Below are 24,494 nucleotides of genomic sequence, written 5' to 3' on the forward strand. Positions count from 1 at the left end.
CTCTTTTGTTGTCGCTTTGTTTTGTTTTGTTTTCCACCGTTAAGTACAAAAGACCCAACCCACAGTCCCGTACCTTTAACTCATGCTATATAATGCATACATTAGGCAATTAGGACATGGTCAACCTGCAAGAGGTTAAATGAAGATAGGGATGTTTAATCATCTTCTAAATGCCTTGTCTGCTTGCCTGACCTCACAAGAAGTGAGTGCGCCAATGGAAAAGGCCACTGCCACCTGCCCAAAAGATTGAGTTCATAACACAAGCAAACAAACTAATAATTGTACGATGGAAAAAATTAAGTGTGCACCCACTTCCAATGTTGACCCTCCCCGGCCCAGCTGCATGCTGGTCCTCTGCTGTATCACAGGAACCCAGAACACGGCTCATGGTGCTGTTCCCACAGAGGTACACTGCTGTGGTAATGTGAAGTAAGGGATCGAGACATCGGAGTACAAACAGGACAGTAACTCTTGGTCTGAAAGCTGAGAACCCATAGAGTCAGCTGAGTTGGGCAATCATTTAAAAGATGAATGACAGTTTAATAGCCACTAGACAGTCCCCTGAGATCTGTGGTTTGAAAGGAGAATATGCATCATCGGTACCTCTTTCGGCTGTTTTCCAGCATGTTGCTGTTGGAGAAGTTGAAGCTGCAACTGTTCCTGTTGTTTTTTATAAAATTCTTGAAGCTGCTGCTACAAGAGAGAGAGGAGGGGACGGTAAGTAACTGAATACCGCGACCCACTGTCCCTCTCCATGCCATGCACAAACTGTGATTTGAAAAATAGCATCCTTTTATCTGGAATGCCCTGACCTTTTACTTTGAAACCCGACAATAAATTCCACGCACACTGACGATTCTTGGCATTAAGGTCTGAGAAGTAATCTCAAAAATGAACTGATGAAAAACATACCATTTTCTACACAAATTAATTAAAATAAGGCAAGGGATGACCTTTGATTGTACAACAAAGCCGAGATGCCCTTGCAGGGTCTACTCAGTCTCTAGTTTGGGCTTTCTAAATTATGGGGGGAGGAGGGGCAAGGAAGGTCCCAGATTTGGATGCTTCCACAGTGTTGGGAACTTCCTGAGTCCTATCCTTACCATTATACGGTAGTGATTTCTATCCCTGTGGCATCTACCCTTATCAGTTGGGCGTAGGTTGCTTCTTAAGTCTGAGTATTCTGTCCCCAAGACACAAGGCCAGCCACGAGTTTATCTGAGCATCAGCATGTGTACGAAAAGTAAACTCTGTGCTTTGAGGTTGATGAACTCCGAAATGCTTCTTTACATGCCCAAGAAAAAAAAATTCTTTAAAGGTAAGCATTGGAGTTGAAATGGGACATCAAGAGCTGCCTGCATAAACTTGCTTCCAATGTGCTGCTTTGACTCATGCCACCTCGAAGCCTCCTGGCTTACCAAATAAAAGAGTGAAAAGCCATGTAAGCCTGGGAGATCTTTTTCCACCAAGTCCAATTATGGCCCTAACCGCAGGGCATGGGGCGGTCTCCAGACCTGAGGCCTGGGACCTGTGATATCGGTCCACTCCTTCACGGGTACGAATGCCACCCTTATCACTCGGGGTCCAGGTAGCCAGTCATGTTCATTCTTCAACAGGGAAAGCAAGTATGTGGGTGAAAAGGCACTGGGACCCGAGCTATGGGCGGGCGGGAGGAGGACAGTTACCTGTTGAAGCATGAGGGCCTGCTGCTGCTGGAGGAGAACCTGGAGCTGCTGGGGGCTCAGCACTTGCTGCTGGAGGATCTGCTGCATTTGTTGAGGAGTGATAACCTGAGGTGTCATCATAGCCACTGACACGGGAACCTAGAACATTAATGAAGGGTAAGCAGGGAGCCAGCAAGCCTCACACCCTCGGCCTCCCAGGTTCAGCCTGCTTCAAGGGTTGACCAATTTCCCACACAGGATGTACTTGTGGTAAAGAGATCCATCCACAGATCCTATGTGAAGCCCCGTGCAATTATCATTATTAATTTTATAGGGATGTTGTTGCTAGGTATCGAATCCAGGGCATCACATATTCTGGGCAAGTCAAGAAACGTAAAAGAAAATCGTGCAGCCAGGATGGGCTCTACACAACCTTACGAGCAGAGAAGGAAGACCTTAACAAATGTTATCCGGATTAGGGACAGATCCATCCTTGTCCTTATTAATATCATCTCTCTAGTCAAAACGAGCTGTAGGAAGCTAGCCTGCACTTTAGTTTTGCTTTAGGGAGGAAATTAAGGAGGAACAAACAACTTTGCAGCCACAGTTAGCATGACCCACTCCGCCTGTGGACAGTGATTTTCAGAATCTTTAAGGATGTTTAGCTTTGCAGGTGGCAGAACCTTAGACACACCTTCTGAACTTAAAACACAGACCCTTCCTAGGATGCCTTTTACCCTTCCTTATTCACAAAGCGTGCAGATGTCTCAATTCTTTCATATTACATGTGATACTGGTAAAAGCCGCTTTCCATGACATTTCAGTGACAAACAGCTACAGTGATGAACTTGATAGCATTTCGTATTTGCAACTGTTAACACGTTTCTGCACGGGCATCTCTGCAAGGAACCTGCACACTGTATCTGAAAGGATGATGTCTTGTTCAGATAAAACACTGACATTAAAATGACAGGCTGTCTTGGCCAAGGTTACACAAATTGTATTCAAGCGGATACCTAATGACAATGCTACGAATTCTTCGAGCTTTCTAGAATGTAATTTAGCTATTCAAAATAATCACCGCACTTGTGTTTAATTTTCAGGCTACATGAGAACCATTTTGTCAGTCCCTGTACTCCAAGAAGACTACTTCATAAAAAATCACACCCCCCCACAAAAAGAAAAGAAAGGAAAAGAAAAAAAAAAAAACAGACATGCAATAAAAGAAAAGAGCTGAATGTCTCTGAAGAGTAATATTTAAGCATCTTTACCCTTCTTTGGTTTTAAAGCAAATATGATAGCCAAGAAGCTAGAGGCTGCAAAGGATATATACTTTGTTTAAAAGGGTCTGCTGTCATCTCATGTATTACAATAAAAGGTAATAACATGTTTTGCACTTTGCCTGTATGCCACTTCTTAAAAAAAAAAAATCTTGCAGACAATAGCTGATCAAAAGATAAAAGAATTAAAAAAAATCTTTCAGGGGAACAGTAAGCAAAAGAGAGAAACGGAGTGTTAATTTTATGTAACATAATGTCTTAATATGCAGTTTATCTTGACTTTTTCACATGACTTGCCCTGTCATTTGCATAGCGAGCTCTCGTTCCTAATTTCACACTCATTATGCACTGATGTCCCGATTTCTCGGCATCACTAATTTTGATGAACTAAAAATGGTCCCTGAAGGTCAGATTCACGTCCAGTGAGCATTCTGCCCTGTTGTGGTGGCGTGTTGTGTGTTGAGGGTAAGTTGGGGGAGGTTTGTGTGCGAGCTTCATGTGTTTAGAAAACACAAGCTAGAACACTCAAAAAATTTCATTAACCCAACTCGGGGAGGTCATCCGTGAATTCTTCCTAGTGCAGTGGTCTTTTAAGTGTAGATGTAGTTACACTGTAATTTAAAACAGATGGGTATGTCTGAATATTTTTATATGCAAAAAGGGACAGATGTATATGAATGGATAAATTATCCCTTTAAAAAGATAATTCGCAGCATGAAATATCACCAATGATTGGAACACTGAACTTGCGTACAGTCTAGGGCAAACGCCAAGAAGACATTATCAAAACATCTAACCATCTACGCATTAATTCCAATTAGTCGACTTTGTCTTCATCCAGAAGAAACTTTCTGAATTTTAAAATAAGCACTGGGTGCCAATTGCTATCTTCGGAGCTCCTGAAGCCAACATACCACAATAGAAGTTTACTATTCCTTGAGAGTCGCATAGCCATACAGGAGGCTTGCTGAAGCAAACAAAGGAGCCATGTTTCAGATTTCTTTTTCTCTCTGCATTTCTTGGATGACGTACAACACAAATACTCGTGCGCCAAATGTCTAATGGCGATGGACAGGAAAACACACAGGAACAGGGTGGTGTAATATCTGAACTGGCGATGAACACAAACCTAACAGAGCCATGGCGGAGAAACAGTGCAGAAACAATCGCCTCCTCCTTTTCTAAGAGGTCTGGAGCCCCTGTGTTTGGAAGGGACACCAGCAAATTTCAGGCGACTGATGATGGAAACACTACAGGGGTCACACAGATGCATGAATGTAAAATCTCTTCCAATTAGATAAAGAGTGTCTTCTATGGTGTATACATTATGCTTTAATAAAGGTGATTTAAGCCATTGTAGGCAATGTGTTTATCTTACTGGATTTTGTTTTTAAAGAAATCATATACTTTCAAAGCCTTTTATTTTTAAGCATGGTAAAAATGTGTCTTTTTAGGACAGAAACACCACAGTCCCTTAACTGTCAATAATAAAAATAAAAATAATAATAATAATAATAATAAAGGGTGACCAAGGAAAGACTGACAGGTGCAGGTAATTTTAAGTCCTTGCAGAGAGCCAATGGTTTCCAGCTCCTTTTCCCACAGTTACTTCTTTATTGTTGGCAGTCGGGCTGCAGAACAGGAGAATGAACTTGACTCTCTCCTGCTTGTTCCCTTTGGACACTTTGATGGAGGGTCTGATGAGTAATAAAACGCTTCAAGCAGCAGGCGCAGCCCGGCCAGGGACAGGCACAAGAAGCCTGAGTAACCCTTCCAACTAGTGGAGCGGTCTCCGAGTAATCAGAAGTGGGCCATTATGTCCTGATGGCTTGAACTTTGCTTTTACTGTCTGAAACCACAGTTTCACACCAGTTAGCTCCAGCCACTAGAGTGGGCAAGGGAGCTCCATATAATAAATGCGGTAAAACAAGATTCTAGTTGCCCCTTCCCCCTTAAGTTTCTGCTCCCCTATTAGGACAAGAGGTTGCAGCAAGGTTTCAGAAAACTACCCCAGTGGACCAGAAACCACAGAGGGATAGAAAAGAAACAAGAGAGAGAGAGAGAAAAAAAAAACAAACGAAGCACAGTTTAAGGTTTTAAATACTTAAGAATTATGGCCTCTATATCTACTCCCTAATTCCCAGCGTCCAGCTTTCCCATGTAGCTAGTTCCTACCAATACTAGGAATCAAAGGGCATGCAGTACCAGCGAGGGGCTATTACAGCCCACACTTTATTACCCATTACTACTGAGGTCATTAACGGCAAGAGTGATTGTCACAGCCCTCACCTATTGATCACTGTAACTGCTATCATTTAATCCCGTGTTGAATGTCTGGAAAGCGGCTAAAGGCACACGGGAGAGAGTGGTTTAGCATTGAGAAATATGGCCAAAGCTTAGAAATTACACTTTGATTCATAAAATCCAGCCAGTGGTTTAAATCAATAGTATTTAAAACAGTCATGTGAGTTTTTAACTACGGCCGTCTCATATTTATAGGGCTCTCATGGAAAGTGCTGGATGAAAACTAAACTTTGCTCCCCCCCCCCCAGCCCCCTGACACCCACCTTACCCTCCTGGAGATAAAAATTCATTTCTGATGCTTCATGTAGCTTACAAGGGCCTGTGCCTCATCTGGCAGTTGAAGCTAATTCTTGATTTTTTTTTTTTCCTCAGAAGACAATTTAAATATAAGGCAAGGAAAAAAAAATTATCCCTGTACTATAACTGTGTTAACTGTCTGAGTGTACAGAGATGAGTGTGCTGCATGGAGCTGTGTGAGCTCACAATGAATCACGGGAGGCAATTTATGAAGACCTAGAATGATTCTGTCTCGCTGCCTTCAGGGATCAGAGATCGAATAAAACTTCTGGCAGGCACTTAAAGAGTGCTTGCATTAAAAAAAAAAAAACCAAACTTAAACACACATGTGCACCCACAGTTAACACTCTTTATTTGTGCTTTCGGGGGACAGCATGAATTAAAAAAAAAAAAGGCAAAAGCAAAAGCAGTGCAGGATACTACGCTGTTTCTTGATACCAGTGGGGTGTGGCCATGCCAGGTGCACACCAACCTGCCTGAGTGGCAGAAATACAGCTGTGCTTGGCCATCTGAACGTGGCTAGCATGGGCCCTGCGGCTCCTTAGTACCAGTGACGAGGGAGGCATCTTCAGCAGCAGCAACTGCTGGTAAAGGCTCGGGCACTGCTGGCGTAGTTTTCTTTTCCTCCAAAGGGGACTCTGTATCGTTGGAACGCTCGCAGTCTGTTAAACAATGCCCCCTGCTCTTCGCTTTCTCTTACTTCCAAAAGTGGGGGAAGGTAGGCAGTGGGGAAGAAGACGGGTGTTGAAATTTCAAAAGCAAACAAACAAATAATTTAAAAAAAAAAAACCACCTCATAGGAACAATACTTGGTTCTAATCTAGGAGACAATTGAAGGAATTGGGTGGGAGACCAGATGACACTGTGTAAATACTGAAAACAACATGTTATCATTTCTCTCTCTCCCTTCCCTTTACACTGAAGTGAACTACAAGTAAACCCTGCCCAGCGTAAAATACACAGAGACTTTGGACACTCACATCCTCTCGTAACTACTATGTATACAAGTCAAATAACTGAGACGGTAAAAAAAAAAACAAAAAAAAAACATGCAACGCTATTTTCATTAAAACTATCTATTACAGTATTTCCATTAAATTATTTTCAAAGATTTGGAAACTGTTTTTTGACCTCTGATCATAAGCCACATGTATGCCCCCCAGAAACTCACTTGCCTTCCATACTTCAAGCTGTGTTTGGGTGGCAACTGACGCGGTTAGGCAATGTCACCCAGTCAGCCACATAATGAGAGCAAAACAAATTAAATTAGAAGGCTCTAGAATGTCAAAACAAAAACAAACAAAGAGCATGGCTCTATTTTAAGAAAAAAAAATATGCCCAATTTCCTGGGATCATAAGGAAACTAGCTTGTATCTGTACCAGTAGCCACCTGGGAAAACACAGGCCAGTTTTCAAAATTAATAACCAATAGTTACAATAGATCAGCGCACACACACACAAACAGCAGATAGCTTCTATTCTCTGTGTCACTAAAATTTAAAAAACCAAACAAAACAAAGGAGAAAATCCAAAACTTAAATCAAGTACCATGCAAGGTGGCTGTATCACAAAATGGGGAAAAAAATGTATCTGACACAGTGTTTCTGTCCTAAAAAAAAAACAACAAAAAAAACCAAACAAACAAACAAAAAAACCCCAAAAAACATGGTATTCATATGGCAAGTATAATTCTCTTTCACTGTGGAATGCTGCTTTTGGTACAACTCTTTTAGACTTAGCTATTTTGCCACAATACTATACAAAGCATTAAGGCAGGTAATGGTTATTATATTAATGCAAAATCATCTCAGTAGTCACTTATCAGCATAACTGTTCTCTCAGCAACAATACAACCACCTATTAAAATTTTAGCAAAAAAAAAAAGAGGCCTTTTAAAATGCAATTAGCATTTCATTTTTTATCATTTTGTTTATTACATTCTATCAAAGAGGGGCTATCTTCCTTTCACAAAGAATAGTTAACTCCAATACTTGCCTGCCAGTCAGGAGTTATTTCAGGTTACCAACCCTAAGAAACCATCTCTAGAAGAGCTGAGTTCTTTTTGTCTTTACATTAAAAACAAATGGTAGAATTCATATTTGTCTAAGCCCAGAGAGTGGAGGGTGCCCTGTGCTTCTCCACCATTTCCCAGGCAGGCAAGGTTACGCCACTAAGTGCCAGCCTAATTGTTTTAGCTCTAATAAATATCAGCTTCATTTGCATAAAAATGTAAAGTTTACATAAATTAAATCGCTTCTCCCATTAGCAATTGTTAAATACAGGAAACAATGGGAGCTTCATATGAAAATAATCATTTACTAAGAACTGATCTCTTCAACCTCAAAACCACCACTACTACTATTTATTATTATTATTATTATTATTAATTATTATTATTATTATTAAAATCGAGAAGATGTCTTCCCTTTCCTTCCTCGATCTCATTTTCCTGTAGGTGTGCTAGAAAACTATTTGGTGTAAATGAGAAGAACATGCTGACACTTCATATTAACAAAAACAACAAAATCATTTTTAAGTGCTGAGAATGGGAGGTGGGGGTGACTAGTCCAGAGAGTTCCTTAGGAAAGATCTGACCCATAGATCTTTAACTCTTCAAGGGAGAGGGAAGAAAGTCCAGAGAAGTAAGTTTTCTTAAACTGAAACATTATTACGAACAATGAAAGAAATAGCAACTCCATCAATCCTGCTGAGAAACACGCATCATAAAAGCAAGAAAAATCTGTAGATAGTTTTAGAACAAGGGTTACTGTTACATGGGGAAAAAATGTTTACCTCCCCCTAAATTTTATTTTTCAAAACTAAGAATTAAATTGATTCCTTTCCTTACTTTAAGGTAACTAGCCCAGAAAATAGGAGAGGGTAAACATAAATAAATATTCCCCCCTATATTATTGGGGGACACTACAGGTAAATTTAAATATTTAGGTAGGCCCAAATTAGATACTCCAAAGTTGCATATGGATTTCTTAAGACACTACCATTTTCTTTTTACCTTTTCAAGAACTACTTATGCAATTTCTCACGCAAAACTCCAACACCTTCACCTGATATATCACAGTTAAACCAAGGGGTGCAAATGAGATTCTAATGAGGAAAAACATCAGTTGCTTCTTTGACAACTTTTTCCATTCACTGATTTATTTCTAAATAAATCAGTGAAAACCTAACCTAAAGCTCCCTCCATATGAAAGGTCAAAATACATTAAAAAAAAAAAAAGCCTTATAATATCAACACAAATGAGAGACCTGTGAAGACCCACCTCATGAAGTAGTGTGACAATTAAAAGCAACTGAACAAAAAGCTATCTTCAGGGACAAAAAAAAAAAAAAAAAGTAAAAAGAAAGAAATTAGGCTGCCACAACTGTAACAGGTTAGATGGGGAAAAAAAAATCAAATTTTAATGTATTCTCCCCTGTGTCATCTTGTTTTGTCAAGACATCAAATAGAATTGGGAAGTACAAAATAACAAGCCCTTGAGAAATCACAGAGGCTGACCTTTTTGATGTTGTTGATTTACCTTGTTCTCAGTTATTTGAACAATGATGTTTCAGATTTAAGGGCAAGATAAAGTGTAAGAATTAAGACATGATACTGAGGTATTCTAAAAAGCTGAGGTATTGTAAAAAGCCCGCCGGCACTTATAGCCTGCACTTCATTGATTAGTTGCTTTAACCCGATGTGAACATGAGGCCTAATGCATGAGCTTGATAATTCTTTTTTCACTCTAAATAAATTTCCTCCCCAAACAACTACTGGGTTAGAAAAAGGACTCAGAAAAGGGTATCCCTTCTTATCATGAGAGGCCCAGGTTAGCCCTTTCCAGGGACTCAAGGCCCCACAATACACAGACAGAGGTTTACAACAGAGGACCTGAGTTTTCTGTGTTAAATCAAAGGGAGGTAGATTCGGGGGTGGGGGACTGAATGCAGAATACATGACACTTTGGAATGACTCAAAACTATTTTTAAGGAATAACATGCTAGCCCCCTCTGAAACAAAAACAAAAAACAAAACTTGCACCAAACAACAGTTTTAGCTTACAGGGTCAAGGCTTTCCACAAATAAAACTGTACAGGTAAGCAATAGGTTAGACTTCTTGCCACAAATAACCCTAGAGGTACAGCTAGACATCTCAACAGCCACATAACTGCCAGCCTTCTATGAAATCTTGTGACAATGACACATGCAGAATGACTGTATATGTAAGCAGCTTCTACCAAGGCATATATTGAAAGAAAAAGATGCAGCAGTTATAAACATCTGTTTTAAAGACAGTCAAGGTAAATAAGCCAGAGTTTGCAAGCACTAAATATTATAAAGACCAAGACAGTTAACAAGGCTGTTTGATGATTGTAACTCCTTGTTACTGACTGCAGAGCATAACATGCAACACACAGAGAGACACAATGTATGCGTTTAGTCACTCTAACCTTTTCTGGTCAACTGTTGCTACGGTTTTTCCTTGACTGTAAATCACAAGGAACTACCTCAAGGGGCTTCTCACTGATCACTGTTTCCCCGTTACTCAGAGCGTCGTTTTAGAGTTCCCCTTAGTGACGTTCGTCCACAACGAAACCAAGTAATAAAATGAATTTCTCTAAGCTTCCTTCTTGCCAATACAAACTGTGCTCAAATTGCAGTATGAGCTGAGAATCTGGCCACCACATTCCCTCCTAATCGTCACAGAAACACGGCAATTCAAACGCCACTCCTGCCACGCTAGGCACGACTTTGATGGCTTTTAATTCATCTAGATTTTAATTTCGCTGTCTCCTGCCATTGTGTGGAGGGCTGCCTGAAAAGTTGCAGAACTGGTCAGTGTCATAAAGGAGTTTATCTTTCAAGTGACAGCTCCTGACAACGTGCAAAAGCAAGGCTGCTACGGTGAGGTTTGTTTTTTAAGGTAGGTTTAACTGCAAACAGAAAAAAAAAATTTTTTTAAATTAACTATTCCTATCATAAGCTTTCTGATGATTTACAGTTTACCAACTGAGCAAGGTTACGCAACACCGCATGCCTGTAGATGCACTGCTTTAGCTGTTGAGATTTAATTAAGATCGCAGCCTCTAAAATCCCTGTCAAATGAAAATTCAGGGAAGACAATGCTCTATATAGTTTCATGTACAATGTTGCTATTCCATCCCTGAAAAAATATGAGTTAATCCAGGTTTCTATGGCTGCAGACAAAAAGTTCACTAATTTTATTTTCTTTTGACACTTAGGTTGTTTTCTATTGTTTGCCATGAGATCATTCCCTTCCATGGAGGGGGGGGGGGGCGAGAGTGAGACATGCTGCAGAAAATGCAGTTGACATTATTATCCGACATTATCATAGCTTAGCTATGATGTCATCAATTCTCATACAAGCAACCCAAACTCAAAAGTTTCATCTGATGAAATATGTTTATTAAAAAACACAACACAAAAGCCTACCTTCTTTCAATTCCTTGGACTAAATCACTGACAGGCCGTGTTTCCCCAATTTCCTTAAATGGCCAACTTTCTGTTAAGCAAGCTGCAGATTTGGGGAGGAAAGGTAGTTCTTTAAGCAAATTGGCAAACATAAACTCCACTCCTAGCATTCTGTATGGGAGTCCTTAGGGTTGGAAGACAAGTGTCTTTGATACATTTTATTTCTTCTATACTACAACTGACCTGTGCTAATTTATCGTGAAGATTAAAAAAAAAAAAAAAAAAAAAGGTGCCTGAGTGGTGTTTTACAGTCAAATGCATTTTAATTTGCATCATTTTGATATTTGGTTGCTTATGTCATGCCTTTGAGATGACAGGTGCTTGCAGTCTTGCTCTTGACGGCCACTACACAAATAACTGTCTTGCCTGAAAGGGCTAATGCAGTACTAATGAACAATAAATCAACTTTGATTATCAAGTGTCAGCCCCCAGAGTTCTATCACATCCCAGTGATACTGGCAGCCAGTGTCTGGGCAGGCAGTCTGTATTTTGGTTTCATTTTTACACACTTTTCACTGAAATGTGTCAGGCAGCTACACAGAACCACATAAAATAGAGCCCCCCCCCATTTCTGCAAAATTGCTCATCTTGATTTGTTTTACTGAGTGATGAATCTGAAACACCCGAGATAGCCAGCTATTCTCTTACGCAGCAGTAACAGCAACACACATCAAACCCTGAAGTAGAATCTTAACCTGATTATGTTCGAGGGCTTTGACACTGACAGGCGAGTTTGTAATACTTTACCACATACTGCACACACACACACACACACACACATACATACATACATCTATGAAAATATCTCACAAACAAAAGGGCGGTCTCAGAAATAACGAAGTCACTTGCATCTTTAACTGAAAAAAAGAAAGAAAGAAATCGTCTTTTTACCCTAACTTCCTAATGATAAAATACATGTAAGCTTTTTTTTTCCTTAGGCAGATTAGTCACTGATAGTATGATTCACATTTCCTGTTATCAGCCTTATTTTTTCCCCCAAATGTGTCACTTTCAGAATGTTGGAATCTATGGAAATGAGGTGATTTGCATTTTTAAATGGGCTTGATTAGAACATTTGGTCTGTGTGGACAAGGATATAACAATTATCAGACATTTTAGTTGCAACCGGAAGGCCTTGAAGGAGTTAACCCCAGGGAGGAAGAGACTACATGTGCTGTACTCTGAAACTACCATCCTTTTCCTAAAGGTCCTCGGCTTCCCATCACCATTCTTGGGAGGGGGAAAAAAAAAGTCCCGTTTCCTTACAGTTCTGAGAGTTGAGTACGCTACATTAAGGGCCGGTTCAGACGGGAGTTCACGGTGACAAGGCTTCAGGCTCCTGCCCTTACAAACGCCAAGCCTCGCTTACTACTTTATGAACGTGGCCAAGTGAAGCCACAGTGGATGGAGATCTCCAACCTGCCGGAGTGCACGGCACAGCCTGTCTGTCTGCTGAGGTGCTGGGCTCTCTCCTTCCTTTCCCTCCCTCCTTACCATGGGTGCGAACTCCTTGAATATCAACAGCTAAGCTGCAAAGACGCCTGGACAGACAGAAACAAACTACCAGAAGCAAAAGAAACAGAAACGGCCACGCTGGTTCCACTGAGATTGAAGGCTTCTCTTCTGTTTCACACGCTCTGTGAGTGACATGAATCACATACCCCAGACGGATGCCCCCCGAGTGGTGTGGAGGGATGGCACCGAGGGATAGCCAAAATGGCTTTACCAAAGTGGCCTCAAGAAGGCCACACCAGCGGAAAATGAAACGCCAACACCGGGGAAGATGCAGAGGGAAAGAGAAATACACGCAAGACTTCCTCCAACTCCCAACTCCACTTCACCCAGGAACAGTTTTTAAAAAGAGACAAGAGAGCGCAACGGAGAGCGAGGGAGATCCCTGTCCAGGACCCACAGGCCTGGCTTCCCACCCTCCTGTTCCTCTCCGCCTCCACTTCCAGAGCGCAACTCCGCTCCAAGTTGATCAACAGCGCCCGGGCTGGGGCTGCCGAGCCTGAGAGTCAAGTTGAAGGCTGCGGGGCTTCCCTGCCTTCCCCGGCGAGGTCCCCGGAACCCCGGGAAGCTGGCGGTGCATAGCCCGGGATGATGGGGTGGGTTGGGGGAGAGGAGGAGGAGGAGGAGGCCGAGGAAGAGGAAGCGGAGCGGGCAAAGACGGAGGAGGACCGGGACCAACCTGACACTCTCCATGTAGCCGCCAGGCGCGCGCAGCCGGCTCGGGGCGCCCGCGCGGGGCCGGGCTGGGTCCGGCGGCCTCGGTGCAGGCGGACTGCACGCGCAAGGGGCGCTCGGGCTCGCGGGCTGCCGCGCCGCGCCGCGCCCACCCGCCCCGCCTTGCTCCACCAATCACAACCCGCCTCTAAACACCCCGCGCCGCCGCTGCGCCCCACACAATGGGCTCCGCCCGCGCCCCGCGCCCCGGCCCCCTCCGCGCGCGGCAGGTGAAACCGACGCTCGGCCCCGCCGCCCGCCTTTTGTCTCCCCAGCAACTCCTCTTTAATTGCTGTTAACCCGGTGACCCCCCTCGGGCTGACGTCTGGGCCGGAGCCGGGCACCGTGCTGGGGCGCGCATCTCCTCTCCTCCCCCCCTCCCCACCAACCCCCCCCCCCTCTCTCTCTGCGCCCTGGGCCCCACTGCCCAGCCCGGCTTTGGGGGAAAGGGCTTGTTTGCTTCCTCTTTGAAACTGACAAAGAGTTGTCCTAACCTTCGGGGACGCGGAGCAGGAGGGCCCCTCGGCGCCCGCCGCCACCGAGCAAGCTTTCCGCCCCAGCTGCTCCCAGCTACAGAACCGGCTCAAGGGCAGGCTTGCGGGGCGCCAGGCTGAGCCTTTCCTCGAAAACCCGCCTTGGTGGAGAACTTTCGCTTCACGTCGGTGGCGGTGGGGCCCAGCCTTCGTCTCCCCGCCACCCTCGCGGATCCGGAGGCCGCCTCGCCAAGTGTGCCTGCCTGCCTGCTCGCGCAGGGAAGGAACCCCACACGGGGCTCCAAATAATTCACAGCCCAACGTGCCTCCTCGCTACTTCCCCTCTAGAACGACAGCTGCCACACGTTTGCTAAGAAATAATTCTTGAAATTCCTTTCTTATTTATGCAGCACCGGCCACAACAAAAGCACCTCTCAACAGGCACTTTGAGATGACCTCGGTTGGAAACACTCCCTGGAAGGGCAGTGTTGGGGTTGTGTGTGGGTTTTTTTTTTTTTTTTTTTTTTTTCTTTTTCTTTCGGTCTTTTAAAGTCACCAATAATGCTAAACTATGTTGGCTCAAGTATCAGGTTTTAAGCGGCAGATTAGCCTACAAGGTAGCAGCCGCTTCAGAAACCATCTCTCAATTCTGCCATTTCCAAAAAACTTTCTGGTTTGCATAGTAAAAATACCACCACCAACAACAAACAATAAAACCAACCCACACAATTCTATTATCTTCTCGAAAATAACGAGGAAACAGAGTAGTGAAATGTATGATTACCTATTTCTCTTCGATACGAACCTTTTTTTTTTAAGCAATAAAGTATAACCCAGTAAATCCCAAGACTTTCACTTGAAAGTACTTTTCAATGTGAGATATATTAAATACAGGCTGCTATGAACCAGAAAGCATACCGATAATATTTCTAATCAAGAAAATGCCTGGACTTCAGTGAGGCCAGCAAGGGATAAACAAACATCCCCCCAGGAATCTGGCTAGGAAACGCAAGAGCCCCCACTTGCATTCTTCATCTATTAGGGTGTTAAATGGGTGCAGTGCTTGCCACTCTCCACCCTGAAGTGTTCTGTGTCCAGGTCACACAAATGTCACCTCACCCTTTCATGAATATTCAATAAGAACCAGGGTGGCTCTGAGGGTGGGAGGATGGGGGTGCAAGAAGGGCCTTGAATCTGCTAGACCACCCTAACTCCTCAGTAAGTAGAACTCTCGAGTTTTAAAGAAACGGGGTGCTTCTTTCCAGAAGAGCAGGCAGAGGCACCAAAGTAGGAAATGAAAATAGAGGAAGTTTTCTTCTAGCCAACAACCCTAGGAAAGTAGAAACAGCCATTTTGAGACATACAAACACTGATTTTTTTTTTTTAAGTATTAGGTTAATTTGAGAGTTAGCGAGTGTGAACAAAGCTGGGTGAGCCCCATCTGAGGGCCCACAGGAGGCATCCATAAAACTTATGCGTGCTTTGACAAGTAGGGCTACCTCCTCACAGGTCAGTCAGTATCAGTTAAGAGTCTCCAGGAGCTTCAAAACAAACAATCAACAAACAGGCAAACAACAACATTACAGACGCTTAGGGCCCAGCTGTGGAGGCCAGCCTTACACAAAATAATTAAGGAGTGATGCAATGCCAGTGGTAACTCAAGAGCTAAATTGCATGGTGGTGGCTGGGAGCACCATGGGACTGCAGAGCAGGAGGCTGTACTAACAGGTATGGGAAGGCCCCTTGGGGAAGAAGCTGTGTGTGAAGGGCTGAAGGTTTGGATATGAGGGAGCTAGACCAGGAGAGGGAATGGCTTAGGGACCAACCCAGAGGGCACCTGGAGCCCAGGCCACCCTCCCCAGATAGGTGACATGGTGACTCAAGAGGCTAGTTGTGAGTTGGGAATCCCACCACCAGTGAGAAACGTGTGTTCCTTTGTAGGAACCTGAGACATTCTGGCTAATTTTGGGAGTCCTAGGGTGGCCTCATGAGGTTTTTGGCCCTAAAACTGGCATTCAGGAAGAGTTGCTGCATTCCAGGCCTTGAGGAAAACACAAAAATATTAAACCTGCCAGTAACACAGAAGTCATAGTTACTGCCATTTTTCATTACCTCCAACTCCAGGTTGTTTTGGAAAGCTAGGACAAATAGGCAAAGATAAAGAAAAAGAGAAAAACAGAGGAAGAAAAACAGAATTATTGTGGGGGTGTGTGAGCTTGAGTTCCTCAGCCCTGGGAGCTGGTGCAGCTGTAGCTTGAAGGGAAATTGTCATCCCATTTTTCACAGGAAGAAACTGAGTTTCAGTTATGCAAACTGGGAGCCAGGCATAGTGGTCAACACTAAGCAATAGCAGCACTTGGGAGGTAGAGTCAAGAGTTCATGGTTATCCCTCAACTCCATAACAAGCTCCAGGCCAGCCTGGGCTCCATGACAATCTGTCTCAAAACAGAAAAACAAAAACAAACAAACAAAGAAACCAGTACGGCAAAGTGGTTCTGTTGCCCCGTGAGTCAAACATGTCTCACGCCACGGCTCTATAAGGCAAAACAGACACTGGATAATAAAAAAAAAAAAGGGAGGAGGGGTCTGGTTACACAGACAGGATACCTGAGGTAAGGGTGGGCGAGGCTCCTGTTTAAGGAAGAGTGAAGGAAGCGATAAATACTGTACTTGAAAATATTTTTGATGCCCACATCCTAACACCCACAACAGACACAGTCTTGTTCAAACACCACATATTAAGAAACCTGCCAGTTGCTGAATGAGTCCATTGTGCAGCTGGCTGTACACTTAAGAACAGATTACTATGATCCTATACCAAACTCTAACCACCAAATAATACACCTGGGACTTGAGTTGGGGAGTCTGTTTTGGCTTCGCAGAGCCTTGGCCTTGAAACACAGAGGAAAGCGAAAGGTGTCACTGCCAGTCCTGAGCTGGGAATGAAGGAGACAGAAGGGGCATTCCCCTCCTGACATTATTCGACATGTTGATAAATGGTGCCACGGCAGTGAGGAAGAGATGGTCACGGGGCCCCGGCCCAAGTGCTTCTCAGCATCTGCTTGGCCTGAGCTGCTTGCATGCAACTACAGAGGGGATATGGTGATGGGTCCAAAATCGAACTGCATCTGCTAATGCAAGTTCACGGTGTTCTTCCAAACACCTCTTGCACAGACACTTGCCTCCACCCCTTCCAATGAATTTAGTAGAGCACCTAGAACAGAATGACAAAATTAAAAAAAAAAACAACAACAACAACAACAACAAAAAAACCCAAAACACTATCACGTGATTATTTTACAGAAGCCAGGGGACAGAGACTTTAGGTCCTTCTTCACCCAGCCCCAGGTCTGACGGATTGCCAGGGAGGCTCTGCTTCTACAGAAGGAACTCCCCTGCAGTATCCCTCCAAAGACCACCAGCCGGGACAGCCAATTAGAGTTACTAAATTGCAACAGCCGTGCCCTATTCCTGAGATTTGGGCATTTGTCTCTAAGGAACCCCGTTTCTGTCTTGATTTAAGCAGAGCTTTTACTTAAAAATATAAATTAATACATCATCCATCTGCAGGGAGCTTGAGCAGTTAGCTGACTATCGATAACTGTTTATGTCGCTGTTATGTCTACATTGACAATGAAACTAATTATGTTGTTTTTCAGCTGTGCCTGTTAGTTTGGCCAAGGGAAAAGCCTCTGTTGCAGTGGAGTTTAAATTTCTCTTTACGACAGTCTCTAAATTGCCATTCACATCTTCCCTGAGTACAACATTTTATAATGCCAGCATCACTGGGTAATTTATATATGTAAACAGCATGGCATGCCAACATTCAAGGAACTCATAATGGGCATATGAGCTACAGAAAACATTTACAAACAAACAAACAAACAAACAAACAGGTTAAAAATTCTTCACTGACACACTCTCTCAAAAGAAAAGAAAAAGATATATATATATATATTTCACGATAAATGTGAAGGCATTCCTGAAACATCAGGTAAATAAAATCATCCGAACAGAAACAGCAACAGCCTCTCTGAGCCCTGCATTTGACTGACTAATAAATTACCCTCCCTTGTTTATGATAAAACTATAATCCCTTGTTTTACCACGATGTGAAATTTATTAGTGTGCTGCTTTCTGCCAAGGGGTTTGTAAGAGATTACATGGATGTGTGTGAAATTCTCAAAATCGTACACGTTTCCGAGCAGAGGAGAATCCCCCGCATGGGCTTTAGTGTCACACCATTTGTATAGCAAAGTCCAGACCACCACCACCACCAAGGGACGGTGTCATGTCCCCTCCCAAGAGTGACAGCACCGACAGCTCACCTGCATGTTTCCCAGGGCGGGAAGCTTAACAGAAAGAGCCCACTGAAGAGAAATGAAAGGTGGCTCTTAGGGGGGAGGGGGGACGAAATTCCTTTTCATTTTTTTTTTTTTTTTAAAGTTTAATTATGTAGAGACTCGCTGATATCAGGTGAAGCCGCTGGCTGCCTTTCGTGGGCTCAGCTTTTCGGGAGGCCTATGGTGTGAGCGCGCCACAGGCAGGGGAAGAGTCAGACGGAGCATGTCCCATCTTGCCCTGGGAACAAAGCTCACAGATCCTCCTCCTAGGCCATGCCACCCTCCTCTGACCCAGGGTTGACACACCCTGTGTCAAAACCTTCTTTACGCCTGCCCTCTGCTGGTAAGCCTGCCAGGGTGAGGAAATTTCATCTATCTCAACTTATTTGGAAGACAACTTTTAAACTCTGAGGGAGGACTTAGTAACTGAGATACATGCATTAAGAGGCCGAAGCAAAGCTGAGGGTGTGGGCAGGGGATGCCAACAGTGAAACGTGGTACTTTTAATGGACGAACCAACATCCGTCTATTCTATTGCCTGCTGGCTCACGGCTCATGGCTCAGCAGTGCAAACTTTATATTTTAGCTTGCCTAGGAGAGCAACCTGCCTGATCGCTGGGCATCCTGCCTTCTCTTGTTCACTCTCCAGGGAGAATATGTCAGCGCATTTTCAATAAAACACCTTCTTAGCAGTAATGGGCCACTGTTCCCGTTTCAATAGTCCCTAAGGTTTCATGATCTAGTATATTTAGCTGAGTCAAGTTCAAGTTTTCTTCTGGCATTCAGAAGATTCATAAAAGGAGGAAGGCTCCCTTTTGCCTATCCTGTAAGAAAAAAAAAAAAAAAAAGCTTAGCTTTAGAATAATTAGTCAGAGAGATGCCCCCTGGCCCCCAACAAAGGGATGCTTTGCCTCAGGCCCTATTCAGCTACAGGGCACTTGCAGGCCAGCCTCGAGGCTGCAGGAGGGTTCTGGCTTTTAGGGGGTAAATTTCCACAGTGGTAACTAGGGTTTAAAAGTGCAACCCCTGTCAGTGTCAATGGGAAGCATGAGGCTTGTACAAATCCCTGCATAGCATTTCAAAAATCTATCTCGGGGATGGGAAGATGAAGCTTAGCAGTCGCCACCTCAAAAGCATTCAGGAAGTCGCACTCCTGACAGCGCTTTAGATGCCGAGTAAATGCTCTTATAAAGGACACCCAATCCGGCCGACAATAAATCTTACACCAGAAAAGCCCACACAGGGCTGCGGAATCCCCTCCAAAGATAATTGCCTTCCACACCGTGTGGCAAAGAAACCGCTACATGGAAAACGTGTTCTGCAGCCCAGGGGCTCCAGACAGCTCTCTTTTCTTTCCTTAATAGTCAGCGATCACACACACAGACACTTAACACTCCGCCTGTAACAGTGTCCCGGCAAAGCGCAAGAGTGTATCTGCTTTTCAAGAGAAAAGTTGGGAGGCCTGCTCTGGAAGGAAGCAGACGCTGGAGAGAGAAGATACCCAAATAAATAGAAACACGGGAAAGCCATCTGAGGGGTGCAGCCTCATAAGCCACCCTGGGCTCCCCCAGCCAGTCTTTGAAGGCTCATGAAGTTTTCTGACAGTTCCAAGTGCTGGGACACATCCAACAGGCAGAGAAAGAGGTGAACATAGCTATTCTAATCCAAGGTGGCCTCAGGTGGTCTGAATCCTAGCCCTGACATGGTCATAAATGAACACTGGCTGTGGGTAAATCGTCTTTGTTCTTAGGGCCCACATATTTCTCCCAGGCAAAGAGAAAGATGGATGAAACATGGCCCAGGTGACTGTAACCTGTAGGTATTATCTAGTCCTATGAAAAACAACCAAAAGCTGGCTTAAAGATGCAAAGACAGGGAGAGAGATGCTTCAGTGGCTAAGGGTTCTTGCTGCTCTGGCAGAGGACCTGGGTCTAGTTCCCATTACCATTGGACTGCTCACAATCATGTGTGATTCCAGCTCCAGGACACCTGGCGCCCTCTTCTGGCTACCTTGGGTACCAGGTACTCACATGTACATTCATGCATGTAAACATACACACACACACACACACACACACACACACACACACACATCACGCTAAAGAAAAAAGAGATGCTGCTGTAATGATGCACACCTATAATCCTAGCACTGGGATACAGTTCATGTTATCCTCTAACACGCCGTGAATTTAAAGCTAGCCTGGCTTTAAAACAAACAACAGCCAACAGTAGCTTGATGTTTAGACTTCAGGAACCACTATCAAGTCACTGTATGGCAGAGAGGAAGAACCACAGGAATACTCTATGGGCAACTTCCCACAGCCTTGACTGGGATCCTAATCTGGAAAACTAACCCTGTTATCTGGGTGTGGAGTGCACACCTGCAATCCCATGAATAGGGAGGCCAGGGCTGGAGGGGTATGAGTTTCAGGCAAGCCTTGGTAAGCGACAAGCCCTGGTCACAAAAACAAAGAGCGACAAAGAATGGTGCAGGGGTGCGAGGGCAGAGGGCACAAGGGAGGGACCTTATGAAATAGCGGCAGTTATGCTGCATGGAATAAGTCACCATCACACACGTGCTTCATGACATGGTTGATTCTGCAGGGATGAGGTCTCAGGGGCAGATGCCCTGACTTCCAAACACATGCATGCAGCTTTCCCCCCTGTCTCCCTTAAGCACACTGTGTCAACTGCCTGAAGCCTCCTCACCAAGATCACTTTTGAAATTTCCTCCCAAGCCATTCACCTGCTTCTGTGTCATACTGAAAGTAGGTGAAAGGGGAGTCTCATGCATCAAGTCCATGTTTCGTATGACAGTCAGAGCCTCCCATCAAGACTGGACTGCAAGGGAAATTCGGGAGTCCTATCACTGAGGTGGTAGGTCCCTGCTGAGTCATACGGGTCTAGAGAAAATGCACACCGAAAAGGTATGTAGTCCCGCCTGCAGGCTGATTATGTAGTCTTTGTATTATTCCAAATGGCATTTCATTCTTCATGAGGAAAAGGAGCAGATGAAGCAGGAAGCTTTCAGGTCATATAGAACTTCCCGCTTTTCAAACAAATAAAGCATTGTGTCTGAACAATAAGAGGGATGTCTAATTGATCTTAATTAAATCCACTAATGTCCAGTTTTTGAGATGGGTCAGGGCACATCTATGTAATGTCACAACAAAACAGGCTGGACCTCTGGAATTGAAAGGCACCGCAGTTAACTGTTTGCTGACATCCTTCATCATCAGTCAGCATCCACTGCCATCAGTCAGCAGCTACCAGAGGCTAACCCTCCTACCTTCTCTTGTATTCTTCTCTACTTTATGGTGGACTAGGGCTCAAGATTCAACCTCCTCGGCTCCAACGGCCCCTCACCAGGGCCAGCCTTCCATTGGTGCCGTAACCTGCCATGACATTCTATGAAACAGGACTCCATCCGTCTCTACTGCCTTTGAAGAAGGCAATTTACAGTGACGACAAGGGAGACGTGGGTTTGGGCTCCATAGTATCTATTGGTTACCAGTGAGTCAGAGAAGTGCACTTTGTATTTCTTCATCCACATGAGAGGCGATTAATCTGCCTCGCAGAGGATAGACTTAGATGTTGCTACCTTCTGCTGCACTGGTGTTAAGTTAATCCTGTTTCCTGATTCGAGAGTGCTGGTGTGAAAGCCTGCAATGTTTGACAAGACCGCAGAACCTAGATCTGGGTCTACAAGCCCCCTCTCTGATGGTGGCAACTGCAAGGGGGTCCTCTGCAATCACTCGGCTAGTGGACGACAGAGCTGAGATGGATTCTGTAGCCGCTCTCACCTTTAGAACTCCGGCTTTCTCACTGGACAGCCTTTATGCTAGCTGTACAGCTCAGGCAACTCTGAGGCAAGCAACAGCAGCAGCAGCAACAACAACAAAACCCAAACATAGCCAGTCCTTAACAGGGAAGTGGTGGGGATGCCACAAAGAGCTCACGGGAGGCTATGGAGGTTATGTCCTGTGACCCTGGCAAAGAATCTAGCAAATTAAAGGGAAAGGAAAGATGGAGCAGTACCTGGCAACATGACGGAAGCTAAACTCAGGGGTTATTATGGAAGTGTGTGATACACACTTCCTGTAACTCACCAACGGGAAACTTTATACAGTATGTGTGGCCACACCTACTTAACAGAGTGAGGTGCTAAGAGTTCAAATTATTTATCCACTATCTTACTGGTGGCAAGCAGAGAGTTGGGACTCCAAAAGATATATAAAACCCTGCTAGAGATGAGGCTGGGGCTGGGTGTAAGCCTGGGAGAACAAAGAGGCCAGTCCAATTTGATTCTCTTGGAAGAAAAATGTGATCGTCAACTGAGATACAAATGAACCCTAGAGCGATAATGTCCTGGGATCCTTCCTGCTCTTTACACAATGTTCAAGGGCTAACAGGAGGAAGGACTGAGAAGACTGAGGGGCTGAGACAACTGGCTTATGCATCTCTTTGAATAGGGAGTGTTTCACGCTCCTCCCTCTACTGTGGGAGACACTCTGCCCCTCACCTCCTTCCAGTACATTACTTGACACCAGCCAGTGGCCATCAGCCCTAGTCTGGGGAGTGCCCAAGCTCTTCTACTGACACACAACGTCCGAGACATGACAAAGAACCAGCCGAGTGTGCAGAATGGCGACCCTGGCAGGATATGGCTTCTCTTCTTGCACACGCTGTTTCCTGGCTATCCGTTTGTTAAATATCTGATCCCCCTGTGCCTCAGCTTCCGCAAACTGCACCTACTGGAGGCTTAGAGAAGATAGGGGTAGGTCACCATGTTGGGTTCTGTAGTTTCCCATTGTTGTCACTGTCATCACACATGACTTTCTCTTCCACTTTCTCCTTTGGCTATAATGAACTTCCACAAGGCAAAATATGATTTCAGTCCTCTGGGCTTCTTATTTTCTGAGGGAGGAAGGGTCATTCCAATTCCCAAGCTGCCCATGTGCAGCAGCTCTTTTGTGCAATAAGAGAAGACAATTGGTTGTTTCATTTCTGAAATCTAAGGTTACTAGGAAAAGAAACATCACCCTGAAGGCAAGATGGCCACCTCATATAAATACCCAGGTGGCCATGAGAGCAACATCCACCAGCTGGAGCGTGTCCTGGATATGCCCGAGGAAAGGAGTGGTCTGGGGAAGAGCGAGCTCCCTGGGACCCACTGAGCCAAGCTCTGAAGAGGGTTGTCTGCCCCAAATAGCAAGAACTGTCAACTGTAATTGGCTAAAAAGAGACCTAATTTTGAAAAATCTTGTGTGTTGTGCGTATTATGTGGGTGTGTCTGAGTGTGGTTATATGTGTGAGTACATGTGTATGAATGATATCACGACGTGTGTGGGCGTCAGAGGACAACGTCAGCTCTCGGTCCTTTTGCCTTCCACTTTGCTGAGGACAGGTCTCAGGGATGCTTTCTCTGAAGATGGTTGACTCACAAGCTTCAGGGAAGGGCTCCCACTGTCTTGGTAGCAGTGGGGATGCCAACCACCTTGTCCATCTTTTTACGTGGGGTTGTGGTTCCAATCTCACGTCCTCATCCTTTGTTCATCAAATGTGGAAGACCCACTGAGCCATCTCCCCAACCCTAATTTCTCAGAACCTGTGGCCTAGTTTTTCCAACATTTTTTTTTCCTGTTAATCCCATAACGTAAAGAGTGTGTCTCCAGAAAAGAAAACCTTCCACGGAGTCCCAGCCGGCTTGGCTCTGAAGAGGGCTCAGCTCGGGCCCTCACAGTATCAAGGTTTAATGGCCTAACAAGCTAATGGTTAAGATTCTTTTTCAAGTTTCTAACCTGACAGACTTCTTTGCAATGTGAAAAATGGAAACTGGCCAGTGACCCCAGGCCACTTGGAACGCCCCCCCTCAGTCATGTTTATTTGCCGAGTTAAAATCACGTAGACATGCAAGGATCCTAGCAGAGGGGCTCTTACCTAGACCTCTAGGATAAGGCACATTTCGAAATGAGACAAAGGTCAGGCTGAATAGTAAAAGGATGGTGCCTGCCTCAGCAAGTTCCATGGACAGGCTAGGACGGCATTCAGACTATGGGAACAGTACACACAAACTTTGCACGGCAGGTGACAGGAGCCCAGCAGTGGTAAATATGGTGACCTGGCATGGCTGGCCAATTAAAATTCATGTTCGAGCAGCATCTAGGGAACTGAAAAGTTTTCCTTCTTCCTCTCACTTTCACTGTATTTGCTAAATCCAAGTTCTATCTATTTTCTGACTCACTCACCTTGCCTTTCATCCATATGAGATATCCATGTGGCCATGATCTCACAGCCTTGTCCCCAGCGGCCTTAGATGGACACCTACTGCTGCCCAAGAGGTTTATCACAGCCACCTTGCTGTGATAAACCTCTAGATTCTTTTTGGTGGCTAGTTTGAAATCCAAGGATGG

At 44.5% G+C, this 24,494-nt stretch overlaps 1 protein-coding gene across 11 annotated transcripts in view; it reads right to left on the reverse strand.

The window, feature by feature from the left end:
* The window catches only part of Foxp1 (forkhead box P1), a 587,261-nt gene that overhangs the window by 84,593 nt on the left and 478,174 nt on the right, over positions 1–24,494 (reverse strand). For 8 of the 11 annotated variants that reach the window (XM_021636219.2, XM_060383853.1, XM_060383847.1 and 5 more), the window contains 2 exons: positions 1,686–1,823; positions 604–693 (listed from right to left, as the gene is read on the reverse strand). In XM_021636219.2, coding sequence (XP_021491894.1) covers positions 604–693; positions 1,686–1,823 — 228 coding nt within the window. Of the gene's footprint in view, positions 1–603; positions 694–1,685; positions 1,824–13,230; positions 13,385–24,494 lie in introns of those variants that run through there. The other 3 variants (XM_060383854.1, XM_060383852.1, XM_021636223.2) reach the window with 2 other exon arrangements.

This window comes from Meriones unguiculatus, chromosome 5 (genome assembly GCF_030254825.1).
Source record: "Meriones unguiculatus strain TT.TT164.6M chromosome 5, Bangor_MerUng_6.1, whole genome shotgun sequence".
NCBI lineage: Eukaryota > Metazoa > Chordata > Mammalia > Rodentia > Muridae > Meriones > Meriones unguiculatus.